General features: G+C 48.6%; 1 protein-coding gene across 2 annotated transcripts in view; it reads left to right on the plus strand.

The window, feature by feature from the left end:
• The window catches only part of LOC119449458 (trinucleotide repeat-containing gene 18 protein), a 491,760-nt gene that overhangs the window by 81,829 nt on the left and 391,294 nt on the right, over positions 1-18,637 (plus strand). For both annotated transcript variants that reach the window (XM_049665214.1, XM_049665215.1), the window contains exon 2: positions 4,342-4,493. In XM_049665214.1, the coding sequence (XP_049521171.1) occupies positions 4,342-4,493 (152 nt within the window). The remainder of the gene's footprint in view (positions 1-4,341; positions 4,494-18,637) is intronic.

The following is an 18,637-nucleotide window of genomic DNA, read 5'->3' on the forward strand; positions in this document are numbered from 1 at the left end:
CGAATACTTCTTTGCTAAACTGCAATGTTGGGTTCGGGAATGGGATATTCGATTTCTTTGGACATTTCAATGCGGCGGACTAAACCTGACTACTAGGATTATGAAAATATAGTAGTCAATCTAGTGAAAAACCTATGAAAAGAAGTCCATGCATATATATGGCTCACTGGCCGCTTCAGCCGAGCCTTCGTTGGAAAATTTCATCATCGTCGTCGTCATATCATCCGCCTATTTAGGTCGACTAGCTGTACAGAAGGCGGTCACGTAGGAGTTGGCAAATTTCTCCACTTACTCCCGTGCACGTCATTTGTTGTATGTTTAAAGGGACACTAAAGAGAAACCGGAAGTTCAGCTGGAATAAAAGAGGGACCTTCAGGAATGCATGCAGTTTTTGTTGGCTGCAAAAATATGAGTTATTAGCGGAGAAATTCGTAAACAAAAACCAAATATCTCTTCCTCAATTTCTCTCACCCCAGATTTGGCGCTGAAGCAGTGTCGTCACAGATTTCATTGCTCTCAGCGAATCAGAATGCGCCATGATACGTCACCGCTTGCGTAAACGGCCGAGGCGCTGGATGCATCATGGCTGCATGCATGGTCGCTGCGTTTGCGTTCGCCGCAATGGATACCGTTGCTGCCGCTGAACCTTGCAACGAAGAGCTCGCCAGGGACGCAGGACTGCATTTCAGCGATATTCAGTGAAACGGAGCGCGAAATGGCCCTCCGCGCTCGAGCGGTAGGTGTTTCCGCGTGCGATGGCGGTGAGTTGCCGGCCGCGCCGGCGGAAAGCAGAGCTTCGTTTTCGTCGACGGAGACGAAGCGTCCGGTCCGCCAGGCGACGATGTTCCCGACAGAACAAGCGTAGAAAGTTGCGCACGTACTCGGTATGGTTATTTCGTGGCTTTATTTAATGACATTCAGCACTCACCGACCCGCCAGTTTGCTGCTGCAGGGGCACCGGTAGGGGGTTTGATGAAGGCCGCATTAAGAACAGCTGCTCGAGAAAGGACTGGCCTCTGGGGCACGCCGAGATACTTTACGAGGGCAAGATTATACACATAATGCGAGGGCGAGAAATGCAGAGAGCACACCATCGGTTTCTCTGGCTCTTTTGCCGTTTTATCATCGGCAGAGCACTGAGCCATTGCGAACGCCGGGGAGCCGGGCCTCTCCGCGCGACACCACATGAAAGGACACAATCGAGTCAACACTGCCGCTGCCCCTGAGCAAGCGCCTTGGGCCATTTATACAGCCCTCAACACTACACACACGAGGCATTTTCTGGCTGTTTCCCGCGAAGTCAACGTTTTTCGAGCCATGCAACACGCAACCAAACACCATAAAGCGGAACAGGCGCGCGCAACGATGCATTGACCAAAAACGAAACTACGAAACTATCACGGCCGCATGCATGTATCTCCATGCGATTTTTTCTTATTTATTTAATTTTGTGCTAAACTTGTACTTCCTCGCTTGAAACGGTTTAAAAAGTTGGCAAATGCTGTTTATGTACGTTTAAGGTGTATTTCATTTTGTGTTTTATTAACAGCGATAAATCGCTCTCGACCAATCGCGACCGGCCTGCATTTGTAATCTCCGACGTCACGAACATGTAGTGCGGGAATTTCGAAGGGGCGTCAGCACCTATCCTTCAGTTTTTCGCTATTTTCTCGCTTATTAAACATCTGTTTGCAGTAAGAATGGTATGGCTGTGACCGTGAAAGGATAATCTACCATTTAAGCTCCACTTCCGGTTTCTCTTTAGTGTCCCTTTAACGCACTGTGTGACCTGCCCGATGCCGCAACGCTCTCTCAATCCTAACTAGAATGTCATCCATGCGAGTTTGTTTCCTTATCACACCGCTGCATCTATATTTACCCGCCCATGTGCGACACATGCAGCTGTGGCGAAACGTTCACACATCTCCTTTGTGTCTGCCCGCGCTATAGCGCCGAGGGGCGAGTGGTGTGCGCAGTGCTTTATAGAGTGGACGATCGTCAACTATCACGACAGGAAATTCTATAGATATAGACAAGCGCACCCAAAGGAACTTCGCGCAAAAGGCTATATGTGCGCTGGTCAAGCTTCTGAGGACTATGGGCGTGCATACATGAGAGGCTTTGAGAACGATGTCGGCTATCGCTGGATTGTGTATGTGCTTTACACTGTTTGTGCTCCTTTTCTGTCTTTCTATCCCCTTACCTCCTCACCCAGTGCCGGGTGACGAACCAGAACTACCTCTGGTTCATTTTATGCATCCTTCCTCCCTCATCTATCTATCTATCTATCTATCTATCTATCTATCTATCTATCTATCTATCTATCTATCTATCTATCTAACTCTATCTATCTATCTATCTATCTATCTATCTATCTATCTATCTATCTATCTATCTATCTATCTATCTATCTATCTATCTATCTATCTATCTATCTATCTATCTATCTATCTATCTATCTATCTATCTATCTATCTATCTATCTATCTATCTATCTATCTATCTATTATCCATCCGCGACACACACCGATCAATCGCTCACTGTTTAGTCGAAAGTTCAAACGCTGCTTTTAATGAGCGAATATGCAGACAACTGTTAACTCAGCGGCACCTGTATCCGCCCTCCACATTATATACCATCCCCTGACACGTCACCGCGACGTGTCTGGCGTCGCGAATGCTATGCAATGTCACCTGACCGAGACACGCGGCCGAACTCGTCAAGTTCTGGCGGGCGGCCAACAATTTTGTCGCGATGGCGCGACCAGCACGTCCATTGTTTCCTGATCGCTAAGTCTTATTTATGCACCAGCGGGCTTTGTAACCAGCCGTTTTTATGGACACGCTGTCCGCTCAGTCGCCATAGTGCTGAGACAGGCTTCAAAGTTCGGAGCCTGATTTAGATTCGTTGGAGGGACGCGCGTGCCGCCTCTGACGTCACCCTGCTAACACGCGCTCGAGAGCCTTGTTACTCAGCGCCGGATCAACACCGTGAGTGGAACAAAGCGGTGTGCAGATATTGAGCAAAATACGAAGAGGAAATACCCTGAACACATTTTGAGGCCACTGTCTGTGAAGGCCGAGTTTGCCGAGTTGGTAGTTGAATGTCTTTCATATTAAGCAAGAGCAGGAAATCATACGAGGGATAAAGTTGTCTGCTTAAGTTGTATCTCGTCAGATTCGCTCTATTTACTTGAAAAGATTTTGAAACGCTTCAATGGTTAGACAGAGAGAGAGAGAGAGAGAGAGAGACAAGAACGGAGAGTGGAAAACGGATAAATGTAAGGCAGGAAGGTCAGCCAGGAGAACAAGTTAGACGTGGATGCTAAAGGAGTGGATTCCCCTGTCGCGGACTGTCTCGCTCTCAAGGTTCACGAGTCGATGCTGTCCTGCCGCCGCTTCTGCTACCCGCGCAGAATGTTCCGAGAATTTCTGTCGGAACTACTGGGCTTACCGTTATCTACGTATACAACCTATTGTCTTTCGGTGCATTTCAGTTGGCTTTGAACCACGGAACCATTCTATCATCTCTCCGCAAGTTCATACACCCGGCAGGAAGCATATATATATATATATATATATATATATATATATATATATATATATATATATATATATATATATATATATATATATATGGTGTTCGGAGTGTGTTCGTTTCGAACAATTAAAAATCATTCTACGCTCATTGCGTCGCTCAATAATTTCTTTTTTGTTGGTTTCTTTTCTTACATTACGAACTATGAAAAGATTACCTTCCCTGTCGCCAATCAACTTCGTGGGTATGAGCTAGAGCACTGCACGGGCTCGGGCTTACCCGAAAGCCCGGGCCCGGCCCAGCCCGTGGGCCGGGCCGGGCCGGGTAGAGGAGTTTTTTCACGGGCTCGGGCCGAGCTCGGGCACGCTTGGGCACGGCGTGTGCTTTTTGACCCGGGCCCGGGCCGGGCTCGGGTTTCTTGACGCGGGCCCGAGCCGGGCTCGGGCTTTCTGCGAGTTATTCTCGGGCTTCTCAACTCTGAAAAACATGTATTTTTCGGTCTCGGGCCGGGTTCGGGCCGGTTTCGAGTCGGGCTCGGGCCGGGCTCGGGCTTAAGGTAAAGGGGTGGCGGGCCGGGCCGGGCGGGTAACGTAGATTATTTCAGGGCCCGGGCCGGGCCCGGGTCTCGCCATAAAAGTTTTTATCGGGCTTGGGCGGGCCGCCCAATGTAAAAACGGGCCCGGGCCGGGCCCGCGCCGCAAAAATCGGCCCGTGCAGTGCTCTAGTATGAGCCATGTGCTGAGGCCATAACAGCGAGGACAAGAACATAAGTTGCTGATGTACCTGTAATGTTTGTCTCGCAGGTGGATCCTGGCGGAAAGGCTGAGGCCGAAGGTCGCATTCGGGTGGGCGACCTGGTGCTGTGCGTGAACGAGGTCCCGTGCTCTCGCGCCGACCAGGCAAGGCAGCTGGTGGACAGTGCGTTCAACACGCTCACGCTGCTCGTTTGGAGAAGGTCAGTCCGAGACTCGATTGCACGGAAACATGCAATTGCACTATGTGTATATCCAAATGAACTTGTTTTCGTACTTCGGCGAATAACTCTGAATCACAAAACTTCTCTTGGATACTTAAGTGCGCGTCTTGCGATTGGTCATCACCGCGCCGATAACCTCGGTTCGACCACCCACACCAGCGGCGGGCGCCCACTTAAGATAGATTGTGTGACTCTGAGCCCAGATATCTATACGGCATAAAAATTAATAGCGCTAATCAGAAGACAAGCGGTACGTTTACGCGTGCGGTCCCAAGTGCGAACTGTTGAATCAGCATACACATTCAAGAAGTTCTTAGCAGGTCCTATCACGTTTCGGCAGGTTACTACAAGTTACAACTGTCGGGACAGCGATCATTCAGCAGCGTACGTTGCACGTCATGTTGAGCTTCTGCTCCTTGCACCACGTCTCCTGTTTTACGGTCGACGACCTCTCTAAGGTACGAATTTGAAGGAGAGGTTGGCGCTTTTGTGGCGCCTGCTACTACTCTTCCTTGTCTCATAGCGCGGCTAGACAGTGGAGTCAAATTTAAAGGATCAAGATTGTATAGTGAACGATGCTAGATGCATCACACATAGGCATTGCTCTTCGCGAAAGCACTTTTGTGCTTCAAAGGTCTTGCGAAAATTATAAGTATGTAGCACTGGTTTCATAAAGAACGGTTCGCATACACTGTTTCGTCGTCTTCCATGGAACACCGTCCCCAGGCAGAGAAGTTCTTGCTCTCCACGTCGAGATGCTTGTTCCCAAACCACCTCCCACCACCCGCTCAAGCAGCTGAGCGCGTCGTCGTTCGAGAGCACCTTTGCAATCTAGGCGCAGCGGGTTACCTGCAGAGTTTGTTCGTGAGATGTAAGAGGTCTTCCCGTACAGGTCTACCACCCCGACCCCTTTGTGCCACTACGGGAAGTGTTAAACTGTAGATCATACCTCACGTCAACAGAGACAGCACTTCAATCGCGAAGGGATTCTTGGAAGACGTCAGAACGGTGTTAGACGCCGATCTCTTCCAGCACTTACTTGTCGTTATCTTTTTTTAAATTTGTTAGTGGCGCGAAAGCCAGTTCCTGTTCTATTTGGCAGCGCATGCAGCGAGGTTCCCTCAAGTGTTGTACGCGTCTGCTTTATCGACTGCGTATTGTACACCGGCCTTCTCTCTTCTATCCTTCCTGCTGCTTATTTTTCTCTTCTCTTGTGCCGATGCTTCACGAGGTCGGCCTCGCAACTCGCTGCTAAAACTTAATAGGCCCCTCACTAGGTTTGGCCATTTTAATCAAATAGGAAAGCGCAGCGCATACATCACGCGCTGACGATCGCGTCGGCAAAGTATTACAGCACTGCGCGACCCCGCGAAAACGGCTGAAAGTTTAAGCCAAACGCCGCGCGCCCTTCCTCTCGAGGAAGTTGCGCCCCCCAGCCAGACAGTTAAGGTGATACACGCACAAACGCCTCCACGTAAAACGCACTGCTATAGCTAAGTCATTCACCATGAGGCGTGCCTTCGGTTAATGATCCAATGCGGAGGGCGCAACGCCGCCGCTGTAAATGCGCCGCACAACAAAACGTGAAGTATGTATGTGAAGTAGGTATGTCACCACCTTTGAAAAGGCACTTTTTAAGAAAAATATACATTTTCTATTTATTAGATTTTGAGAATTCCCAAACATTGAAAAATGTTCTGCAGAAAGAATTATGTTCTTATCTTATTTAGTTCAAAAGTTATAGCCAACTTACTAACAGCTGGCGAACGGTTCTGAAACCGAAACGAATGTGGTGTGGTAACAGAAACTGATAACTCAGCGAAAATTAACGGCGTATATTGAGATTTTTATGTTATGTTTTAGATTGATACGTAAAATATTATTCAAAGAGAATTTGTAAGGCTTCCTTTTTTTAAACATTGCCCAAATTTCTGTAAAGGGGATGCCTGACGCTACAAGCGTTAAAAGTGCGTCTCTGTTGTTCACATTGCGCGCGCTTTATGCTGCCGCTGTGAATGCTACCGGGATCGTCGTTTTATAGCTATTATTTTTAGTAGCAACAGTAATAACATAGGCTGAACGTTTTTATAGGAGGGCATGGCCAAGTTCAAGGTAAAAAGGCGATTGAAACAAAAGCTTCAATCAAAACTTTCGAAAAAATAGAAAACATTCGAACAAAGATTCAAACGAAAGTGAAGCCGGTTTATGCTAACCTTTGTACGGATTTAAAGAAGTGCCTGCACGGAAAATCCCAAAATGTAACGAGAGTTTCAACGATATGATTTGGCAACGGGTGCCAAAGACGTCCGCGTGAGCCTGCCCTTTATTATGTGGCCAGCCAATCCTCCTTTTTGGTTTATATGATGCTGTGTGCCACTTCAAAGATAGCAACAGAAGTACAACAGATATTTTGAGGCAAGCAGGCATTGAACCTGGCCATCACACACTCGTAGCATGTTGCACCAGTGACCAGTACCGTGTAAAGAAGGCCCAGCGTCAATCAACGGGTGAGGCAAAATATCTCCTCTAGAAAATGTGGGCTGCAACAAAAGCCAAAACAGAGCTCGTGGCAGCTAAGAAGGGCCCTAGCTATGAACCTAGGGGATTTTAACTTATTAGGGCGTGATGATCTTGTTTGTGCAAGGATTGGAAAACTTTAATCTTGTTTTTCGCAAAACTTTATTTCTTGCACTTTCCTGTTGCGCAAACAGTTGTAACTTCAAAATCAATGAATAGCCTTCAACGAAACTTTGCACGCTCGTTCCTTTATTACTAGACTGTGCAATGAACTAGGATTAATGAAAACGAATGATAAGTTTTGATGTTCTCAAGTTTTATTCCAAGCAATGCAGACAAAAATGACACATTTTTTGTTTTCTTTGGTATTTTTACTATATCTTGATTCCCAATCATCGGATGGCAAAGATCCTAGTTCGTTGCACAGTATGGTTAGTTGGCTACCCCTGTGCCAAAAAGTTTACGATTCCTGCACTCCATTCGCTAGTTATGACTGTTCACGTAACAGCCAAGTTTGGGCAATGTTTTGTCAATAACAAATGCCAGTATAATTTTTTTCGCTCTTTCTTGCTTTTGAATATCATTTAAAATGGTCGTTTATAAGGTCAATGTGAAATAAAAATTTAATGGCCAAAACTAAAACTTTTTTTGAAAAAGGTGGTGACATACCTTATTAAAAAAAAAGAAATCACCACCCCTTCCACTCCGTGAGGACGGTCAAGTTTATTTCCAACACTGAGTCGAACAGCATGGCCGAACAGCGGAGCTGTGTTAGTTACACCGAGTGTTACATGTGCATGTGTTGCACGTGTGATACATACACGTAAACACAAGTAAACACAGATCTACAACAGGAAGTTATATTGAAATGTTGCGAGGTGAGAAGAGGCAGCGACTTCCGACGCTGCTCGACGAGTGTCCAGTTCTCTGGTCGAAAGCTGCCGAGCCGCCGCTGCAGAGGCATCGGCTGCAGTCACGCACACAGCGCGCATTCGGCGCGAACGCGGGGAAACGCGGACGGCGTCGGCAGCAGCTCTGCGCGTTATCCGAAAGGGTGCGAGCACAGAAACACCTTTTCTTATCGCCTCTCCTCCTCGCGTCCGGCGCGACCTCTCATTGGTCGCCTCGTCCCCCAGCACGCCTCTCCTCCTCTGCTGGTCACGTGACCTGCCCTCCTCTGGCGCGGCTCGCATCCTCTCCTGGTCACGTGACCTGCGTGACGCCGGACAGACGGCGAAGGGTCGACTGAGAACAGCTCCGCTGTTAAAAGAGAGGCGGGGCTCGACGTGTGAACATGACGCTGTCCCTCCGCTCCAGGCAAGAAAGGAACACCGCTTGCGGACGATAGTCAAGGAAAAGCGAAAGAGTGTCTCCGTTGGCAGTGACGCTCGCCTCGTGGTGACATGGTAACAGGACAGTTAATTTACTGCCTCTTTTAATAATGAACCAAATTATTTCGGTAAAACGCTCCTTAGACAATGTTTTACAACTTCCAGCGTATAATCAAAATTTGCAATAGGCCTGGTAAGGGGCCTTTAAGGACTGTAACTTCGTCTCTCACATCGCACGGCGAAGAAATTATACAATCCAAAATGATAAAAATTGCACGCGCAGCCAACTATACGTAGCCAAAAACCTTCTGGTGTACGTCAGTTACATACCACGAGCAGCTGTACAGACGTGAGCAGGCTTGTCTAGAACGCGGGAACTGCGGCTTCCGGGGCTCTCCGGAGCCAGCCAGCGACGTCTAACGGTAGTTGCTGGGCTCAAACGTGCCCAGCACCTACCGTAAGACGTCGGACCCAGCAGCTAGCGTTAAAGGTCGCTGGCTGGCTCCGGAGAGCCCCGGAAGCCGCCGTTCCCGCGTTCTAGACAAGGCTGCTCACGTCTGTACAAATGAACTACAAAGAGCTACTAGTTCCGAATGTCAACAGCTGCACAGTGACAAAGCGCCGAGACGTGGCCTTGGATCTTTCTCATCAAGGATATGCTGCGGTAAATAAACTAAAGCCCTGCAGCAACTGCTTTAGCTCTGAAAATGCTTTTGGTGAGTCCAGCTAGGAAAATCATGGCTGTCATATGGATATCGTCTTTCGGCTACGCTTTATGTCATGAGTGACTTTCGTCGCCGCCGTTCAGCTCTAGACAACATTTCAGCCCTTGTCTCAGCGCTTGAATTCACATACAAGTACTCCGCCTACATGCTCTTCCTAGACATGCTTTCGGCTCTCTTCCGCATAAAGTATAAACCGCATTCACGCGATCTTGCGTGCGACAGCGACAAGCGACGCGATGGAGATGGCTGTCGCGGTCGCTCGTCGCCTACAAGTCGCACCGCATGCGAGCGACGACTTCGAGCGACGTCTCCCCGGTGTTGCCGGTATGAGGGCAGCAAATACTCGCCGAAACTGGCGTGACGCTTGCTTTATTAATTTAAGTTGATCTGTTTTAGTGTAAAGAGCAGCATAAATATTTCTAAAGGTCTTGCACTACGTTATTATCCTTGCACGTATCAAAATCTAGTCTTTTGCTCGTTCCGTGCGACAATCGGTAGTACTTGACTGATGTATATCCAGTTCCGGCTTCGCGCTATTGGCTAGTCGCTCATAGCACTTCCGGGCGACGAGCGACGAATTATAGATTTCTAGAACCGAGCGATTGAGCGAAAAGACCAAGCGATATGTTCGCGCGACGGCCCGTTTCGTCGCTCGAAGCCGTCGCTCGTCGCCGTCGCGCGCAAAATCGCGTGAATGCGGTTTGGGCTTAAGGCGATTATTTTCGCTCTTGCAACCGCAGGAATTTCGGGTCATCTGCTCCGCTTTGTGCACAATTTTCTATCAGAGCGCCGGATGAAAATGCGTGTCGGAGGAATAACAAGTGAATCCCGGATTGCGAAGTGCGGTGTCCCACAGGGCAGCGTTTTACCGCCGCTTCTGTTTAACACCGTACTCGCCGCGCTTCCAAGTCGCTTGCCTCGGGACCCTGCGGGCATGGCTATCTATGCAGACGATATTGCTCTGTGGTTAAGCGGCCCTTCGCACCTTGGTCTGCGGCTTCGTGCAAGCTTGCAAAGAGCTCTGAATGCGACTTAGGAGTACTTGGCTGAAGCTGGCCTACAGATATCACCCGCTAAGTCGGCTGCAATGCCATATCATTCTAAACAACGCGCTCGTTGAACAATGAGCCGACAGTATCTTGACGAGACGCCGATAAGCTCGGTGCGACAACACCGTTATTTGGGCTTCATTGTAGATGATCGCATCTCTTGGCGTCCTGCCGTTGAATTTTTTCGAAGCTAATCACAATCCCTCCTTAAGTATGTGACCGCCTTGACTGCTAGAGGTGCTGGCTGCGACCGAACAACGGATCTGCAGTTGTACCAGTCATCTGTATACTCTCAGGCATGATGTATGCGTCACCAGTCCTGAACGTGCCGCCTAGTTTGATGGCCCAACTGGAACGAGATCATCGCGTTGCCCTCCGACTAATGCTTGGATTGCCTCGTGAGGAGCAATCTGTTGCATTACTCTCTGAAGCGCATTAGTTAGCCCTGAGGCTGCAAGCAGACCAGAGAACTTTCTATTCGACGCGCGTCTGCACCACGCATCGAATGGTCGATTGCTCTTTGATCGTCTGATTCACCACCAGTTATCTCGCATGTGAAAAATGGCGGCATTATTTATGCACATTGCTGGCATTTTGAACATTCTGCTTCAGTTACGCCTCCGCCTCCGAAAAATATCACCAAGCACGTGTTCCCCATTTACCTCACAATCCCTGCCTGACATACACAAAAAGTCTGATATGCCTGTTTCGGCAATATTCTAATTGGCTCAGTCGCACATGTTCGAAAGATTTCTAGATTATCTTCTAGTGTTCACAGATGCGTCTGTACACAGCGACGGTCAAGGCGTCTCTGCGGCTCCTTTCTGCCCTTCGACTCAAATACGATGTATATTTCATATACCTCATCGGTCCTCGTCAACAACTACGGAGCTAGCAGCGATTAATGCTGCACTGAAATACGTGCAAGAGGAGTTAACCGCATCGAATATTGCCATCTTTACGGACTCGCGCGCTGCCCTTAGCAGATTACAGTGCAGTCTTAATAGCTTCCATTGCATGAACTCGACGGGCGTAGGTTGAACCAGAAGTCGAGCTGACCCAGCCCGACCCGACCGCGTTTACATGCATCTTGCCAAGCAGTTTGCGTACGTCACTCCACCCATTGCAGATGTGGTGGCAGAACTTGCCTCGACGCACGTTCGTCCTGACTCGCTAGCATTTACATGAACCCGACGACCGGGTTTCGACCCGACATGCCGACTCGACCCGACTTCATCAATTTCATCTGAAAGTTGATAATTCTTCCACTGTCTCTTTGAAGGACACGTACTGCAGCACGTCAGACAGGTCGCAAGAATAAGGTAAGGCACACACTAAGCGCTGCCCTGACAACTGATGTTCATTGTGAGAAGATAGATTCTTTTTTTCATTATGCAAAAACCGAAGTCGGGAACATCACTACCGCTGCGTATACGCGCTGGCCTCCATCGTACGGAGGCGCGTCGTGTGGCTGTATATAGGACAGGATACTTGCCACAACATGTTTTTCGAAGGCTCCGGGTTGTCGACTGTAATTTATCACCCGCTTCCTCTGCGTCACAATATTAGGGAGATTTAGAAATAAGGGACCCAAAGTTAGGGGACGTAATCCGCCAGGCGTACTCAAGAACCCAAAAGAAAGTACAAAAGCATGCAAAAGACACGACAATTGATTTTGGGTATTTGCGTATCCTAAGCCGCTTAATGACATGATTTAGCGCAAATCACAACCACAAGGAAGAGACGCACAAAATTCCTGCGGCGGAAGCAAAAAATTGGGCACACCAGCCAATGAGGCAAGAGCCGGGGAGCGGAGTGACCAAAGGCGGGAAGTTGTGCCCTACGTGCACAAGATGAGCCACAACTTGAAAAAAGTGGCGAACTAGGGCGCCTGCATGCAACAGCGCTTGAATGTAGGCTCCCTATGGCGAACAGGTACGGAGTGCCGCTCGTGTTCTCCGCTCCCAACAAACTGTGTCCGCGCACCATGGGCACCTCTAAGATAGGCTGTCAAGTGATGCACCCCAACACCTACGTGCAGTGCGCCACCGTGTATGAAATCCACCTGTCCCTGAAAACCTGGCCGCAGTGTTAATGATTTAATGAGGGATCATGCTAATAACTTGAAGAAATACTTGACTGCGCATATTCCTGCGCACTGTAGATCCTGCTCTTGCCAACCAAGATTTCATGACGTAAAGATCCTATAGGCAAAAGCAATGACAAAGCGGCACGAGAACTTCTGGAAGCGTTTCACATAAAAGAAAAAAAAAGTAATGCATTTGTGAGTTTGTTTTGTATAACGTGGAGAACAGTTCTTTTTAAGCGAAGCTTTATAGACTCACAAGTGTCGGCGGCGGTGGTGGTGCTACGCTGAAAAGTGGGCCGATCCTGGTGATAGTACAGAATGGGTCCAAGCTCAATGGCACATACGAGGGACGAAAAAGAACGAGAGAGAGAGAGAGAGAGAGAGAGAAAGAGAGGGAGATAGAAAGAAAGAGAAAGAGAGAGAGAAAGAAAATCATCACAAAGGTCAGACACACACACGACAAGCTTAGCTTACCAACATTTCCTCGACAGGGGAGGGGCTAGTGATTTTTTTTCTTAATCTTGTAAATTATATTGTCGTCTTCCATAAACGCCCTCTCATAGCGATTGTGAATGATGCGTCTGCGCATTGGAAAGAGTATAGTGTAGCTCAATGTATTTCAATAAAGTTGTTAGTAGCGCCTTTGACGTGTTCTGTGTGTCTACTCTGTTGCGCTAGTGCCCTGGTGCTATATATCAATGACATATATCAATAACTAAGCACCAGCTAGCCCAGCAACATCTCCTTCTGCCTAAGCCGCTTGTGTGCGCTATTTATAAAGCTCCTTATCGTTCAGTGACTGTGATGCTGCTTTTGAGAGCTTGTAACCTTGCAAGCTCACCGAGAACGAGTCATCACGAGAATAAAATAGGTCAATGACAATGTAACTGCCGATTCGTTTCTCTGTCCACATATGCGCCGTCTGTGGTCAAGGTCTGAGGTCGCCCACATTCTATAACTTTCATTATCTTTCCTGGCCACGCAATTCTTTATATGTACTTTCGGCTGCGAGTTCCGAAGAAGCTGTGGGCCACTACCATGTGTTTTCCAGCTTTAGTGCGAGACAATGCAGGTACAAACAAATTTAACGGCCGGCACATATGGTTCGAAGGGAGCACTTCGTGTGTCCGCTATATTTGCCGATGCCTCTATTGGTCCCAAAGGGTCAAGCACCACACAGCCGACGCGCGGAACAACGACCTCGAGTACAGGGCCTTCGCCGAGCATTCTGACCACCGTGCGAACTTCGACAACACCCGGGGTGGAACTAATCCCTTTACCAGACACCGAGTCGGGGCACATGCCTGGAACCATCAGTTGTAGGCACCTTGTCTGCATTGTGTACTATATGCATTCGGAACTTCGGGCAGGTGATTCAAGGAAAGCCAGGAGCCGTGCAAGCTTGTTTGCTTGCTTTTTCGTGGAGTGACCAAAGTGATGTGCAAGCTTAAAAGGACGTTGTCTGGACACGCGTAGTTCACTATACGCACGTGCAACATTTTTTTTTCTTTATTTGATTACACGATTTTGGTCTTCGAGGAGCGTGGGAAAAACTTGTGGTTACTACCTTTTCTGCTTTTTTTTTTCTTCCTTTTTCTTTTTTTACTGCGTGCTTTAATTGTCGGGGGAGTAACTTCTCGCCGCCCTTTTACCGGCGTTAGCTCTCCGCGCCTATCCCTGTGAAACGTGATGATAGCTCGTTCTCTTCTTTGTTCTTTTCAGAGACGTGGATGTTGTTGAAGAGATTAGAGGCGACAGCCGTTACAGCCGCGTTATATGATGTCTGAGTGGCTAATATCAGTGCATTAGTAGTTTTGCATATTGCTGTATACGGGAACACTGTATATTATATACAGCATATATATGGTATATTCAGGGAATCCACCGTGCACGTATGAGCGAATAAAACAGGCAGGGAAGCGCTTAAGCAAATGCGCAGGTTTTGCCCCACAGCTTTACTTCCCCGTTCACGGCTCCTGTGGATAGACGAACAGGCGGTTGAATGGATGGATGGACGGACGGACGGACGGGAAGAAAGCGCTTGATTCACATCACCAGTTCATGGGTGTTTTGCACTTCAGCTCTGGCAAAATTTGGATTTGAGGACCGCATAAAGCAAGAGATGAAAGTAGAAGTATTCCCTGATTGTCGTCAAAGAGGGGGAGCCATCAATAGGAGAGCTTAAAATGCGTCGTCGCCGAAGTGCTCTTGCGCACGCGCCAGGATCGTCGTCCAATAGTGAACGGGTTTTTTTTTTTTTTTTTTTTCTCCAAATTTCTCATTCCTAAATGGTGGCGTGCTAACTCTACATGAGTGAATACGGTGAACGCTTCCAAGGGCGACATCGCACCACGCTGAAGTCGCGTGGTGCGTTATCACAGCGCACGTGCGCATGGTTCATCAGTGGATACCAGCAGCAGCTGCAGACCGAACGGCGCAGTGCTGCGTAGCATGCGCGCTGCTTGTTGCGCCGCCTGTGCAGCGCAACGGCAGCCGCGGCCGGGTCGTTAAACCCTCAGCTGCGCTGTCCTGCCGGCCGTTCCGGTGGTGGTGGCGAGCGAGGCAGCGGCAAGTGTCGCAGACGCCGCGCGCGCGGAGCTTGCCGCTGCGCTCGGCGGCGCTTTTCGCTTTTCACCCGAAGGTCATGGCCCCGCAACTACCTCGGTGTCGCCCTGGCAGGACGACTCCTCCTTCGCACTCCCTCCTTCTCTCTGTCTCTCTCAGGCGCGCTCGCGTTCTTGCCAGTTCGTTTTGTTCCGTGTCCTCTGAGGTTCCCTTTTTTTTTCTTTTTTTTTACTTCTTGAGCTGCGTTGTATCGACTTCCTCCGAACGAAGCCGAAAGATTAGAATGACAACACACATACACACGCACGGACGGACAGACAGGTTGAAACGATGCTCCGCGCTTTCCTTTTCCTTCATCTTCCTATTTTTTCTTCTTCGCGATGTTTGAGCACGCTGCGTATATTCGCAAAAGCGGAAAGATCGGAATAACATGGCAGGGAAAGAAACGGCCCCGGCGATTTGTTTGTTATTCTATCTGTACTCCAAGAAGCGAACGTTCGTTTCGCGTGAACGAGAGCGCCCTGGCTGCCACGGAACCGGAAAATACCCTTTTTGGGAGCTGCGCAGAATATTCGGCGCCCATGCCTTGCAAGGTTGGTGGTTGGACAGCCGGCCCTGAGAAGCACTGTGCACTCGACCGTCCAGTTTGCCGCGCTCGGTCCCGGAAAACGGATGCCTGTGGCACGGGCGCTTCTGGACTTGGAGCCGGAGAAAGTGATAAGCGAGCTTGGCCGATGGCGTGGAGTTCGTCGAAAGGGACGAGCAGAAGGCAGAGTGGTAGACGCACGTACTGTCAGGAGAGAAAGAGATGCTGACTTCTCTGAGAACCTGGATATATTAGCCTGTCTGATGAACTGACATGCTATATACTCCAGGTGTTGGGCGAGAAATGTGATGTACGCAGTGAGCACAAAAAGCGCACAAACGGTGCATACGTCCGCGGATAAGCACACACACACTAAAGCTGTTCACAACGTCTTATTAATAAGCCCTCTAGATTTTAAACTGACGGAAGGATGAACGCTTCACCGTGTTACTCGCGAACACAATGAACTTTCTTTTCTAGTAATATTTTCCGTTCTCTTTCTACCTTTCCCCAGACAGGGTAGCCAACCGGGCTCAGCCTGGGTAACCTCTCTGCATTTCCCTTATCACTGATCTCTCCCTAGAAAAAGCAGAAGCGCTTTCATACCTCGAAACGCGCAGGTGGGGGAGATGGGTCAGGTCGAAGTGAGAGTAAAGTGTACGCAAATGGTTTCAACCTGGATGTATTTGCTTTTCTTTATGTGTTTGTAGCGCGAGCGGTGAATATGGGTTTGTTCTTTATATCCGCAGTGCTGCAGCTTCAGCGCGTTATGATATTTCTCGCATGGCTGCACCCAATTAGCGTGCGTAGACTAGCGCCGTACCGGCTGCCTACGCTAATTACGGAGGTGTTCGCAACAAGGGCTTAGCGCGAGTCGCATACGAATGGATAGCTCCTTTGTTAGCGACATGCTCATGACGATTGACTGATTTTGGCATTGCGAATGTCGCCAACAATTATGTCGCATCTTGACCAGCTGGAGGATCAGCGAAAGCTAATCGCCAGAACAGAAAGTGCTGCCACCGCCGCTAGGACCCTGGACTGAAGGCTCCACCCACCACGGGGACCGACGCCTCTCCGTGCCCCGTCAAAATAAAGTTTTGTCTCTCTATTTCTCCACAACGTTAAGTCATATGAATGAAAAGATGTCGAGAGGTGAATTGAATCCTTACAACCATGTGTTATGAACACACTGTGAAAGGAAGGCAGAAATACATCTGCGTCGTAAAACGTCTCGGGAGAGGAGCCTTTGTACTGACAAAAATTTCAAAACACCCCTGCATTTTCTTTTTTTTTTTTCTCTCACCTCTAGTTTGTCACCCATAAAGTGTCTGATAATGTGCGCCTGACCCCGTAGTAAGAACTACGGCGCGCGTTCGGTAGTGGTAAAGGATTCATTTTTCTTTCGCACAACTGACCATGCCGCCCTTTTTCGACCGCGCCCTTGTGATGGCGAACGCTATCGCATTTCCGACGAGAAGCACCCGGGCTCCTAATCATTTGAGAAGTGAATTCTCCTCGAAAGTAGGCAGGAGGCGAGGAGCGGGGTACACCACCACCGCAAGGAAGAGCCAGCGTTCCAGGAGAAGAACGGGAAAGCCCAAACCTCTTCGCCAAGACAGATATCGTTCGAGCGTTCAAGGACGGCAACAAGCGCGTCGACAACTAAACGTGGTAGCGGTAGGAACGCGCGCGCGAAAATGAAGACGTATCGAATGCTGACAGCGCCGTACACGCGCTCGCTTATCTCCTCTTACAACGTCAAAGTCTCGCGCGGCGTGTTCTCAGAGCTCGCCTCTGCAACTAGTCGCCCCCACTTCCTGCCTGGAGCTCTTCTCCGCGCTGCAGGTCGACACCGTGGTATAGCGGCCCTATCGGCTCGCGGCGTTCCTCTCGCCGAGGACGCGTAAAGCGATACGCGAGGCGGGCCACTAAATAGACACAGTGCTTCGAGACCCTCCCGCAGCATCAACGCACTCTCCACAAGTGCGCTGGGATGTCGTCCGGTGCCGCATAAACAGCTTCACATCAAAGAAATTAGAACAAGTTGTTTACCTTTATTTCTCACTCTTAAAATTACATTTGTTCAGCAAAAACAATGCAATGCTATTTTAATTTGTATAGCAACTCATTAAGTAGTAATTGGTTTGCTGAGCTATGCACAACTGAAAACTCGCTCCAGCGTGTCAGACACGCTACTATGGGCTTTGCGTTAAGTTTCCTATGCTTAATTCAGAATTCCGAGGGACAGCGTTGTGAAATGAATTGACTTCCAGGGTTTTACGTGTCAAAACCACGATCTCATTATGAGGAACGACGTAGTGGAGGATTCAGGTTTAATTTTTACCACCAGGGGATGTGCGGGAGACGGGCGTTTTGGCATTTCGCCCCCATCGAAATGCGGCCGCCGCGGCCGGGATGTGATCCCGCGACCTTGTGCTTTGCAGCGCAACACCGTAGCCGCTAAGCCACCGCGGCGGGTGACAGCGTTGTGTCGCACTGCAACAATAGACAGATTCAGTTTAGCGTTCATCTACTGCGCACACAGAGGCACTGCTGGCGCAGGTAATTTTTTTCGTTACATGATAGAGCTTCCAACAAAAATTACTGCAAGGGACTCGGTCGCCAGCGTCTACGGAAGTTGTAAGTGCGATGTTTATTCAGCCAGCATGTACGGGAACAATGCTTTGTAAGAAACTACGGAATGATGTGCCAAACAAGAAATTTCCTAAACTTCGTTCTTCTGGCTTTGAACGGATTTGTGACTTTGCATATTGATCATTTTCGACAAAGTATTACGCTGTAATATTACGCTTCACGCATTCAATAAGGAAGTGTGCAAACTATCAGCCGTGATTTCATTACTCCTGCGAAGGTATATTCTATGCACCTGACGCTGCCACAAGAAAAGAAAAAAAAAAATGAGCGAGTTGATATGAAAAGAGTGGGAGAAGGCAAACATGAAACAACGGATAAAAAGTTTAAGCGGCGACAGGTTATCATAACTTAAAGGTAAACTAAAGATAAACATTATTCGATGTGTATTCGTAAATTACATTTCTACAATGAAAAAAAGTAATCTTACCTTAAGAGGAAGCCTGTGGTATATAAGCCGAAAAAGACGCAATAACAAAAGACTAGTGTCGACGCCGCATTGAAGTCGCCACACAAGCACGCCGTGACGTGATTAATTTTGGTGGTGTTATGCTCGGGCAATTTGTTGTCGGTAAAAATGTACTACGTTATATTTTATAGAACCAA

This window comes from Dermacentor silvarum, chromosome 4 (genome assembly GCF_013339745.2).
Source record: "Dermacentor silvarum isolate Dsil-2018 chromosome 4, BIME_Dsil_1.4, whole genome shotgun sequence".
Classification (NCBI taxonomy): Eukaryota; Metazoa; Arthropoda; class Arachnida; order Ixodida; family Ixodidae; genus Dermacentor; species Dermacentor silvarum.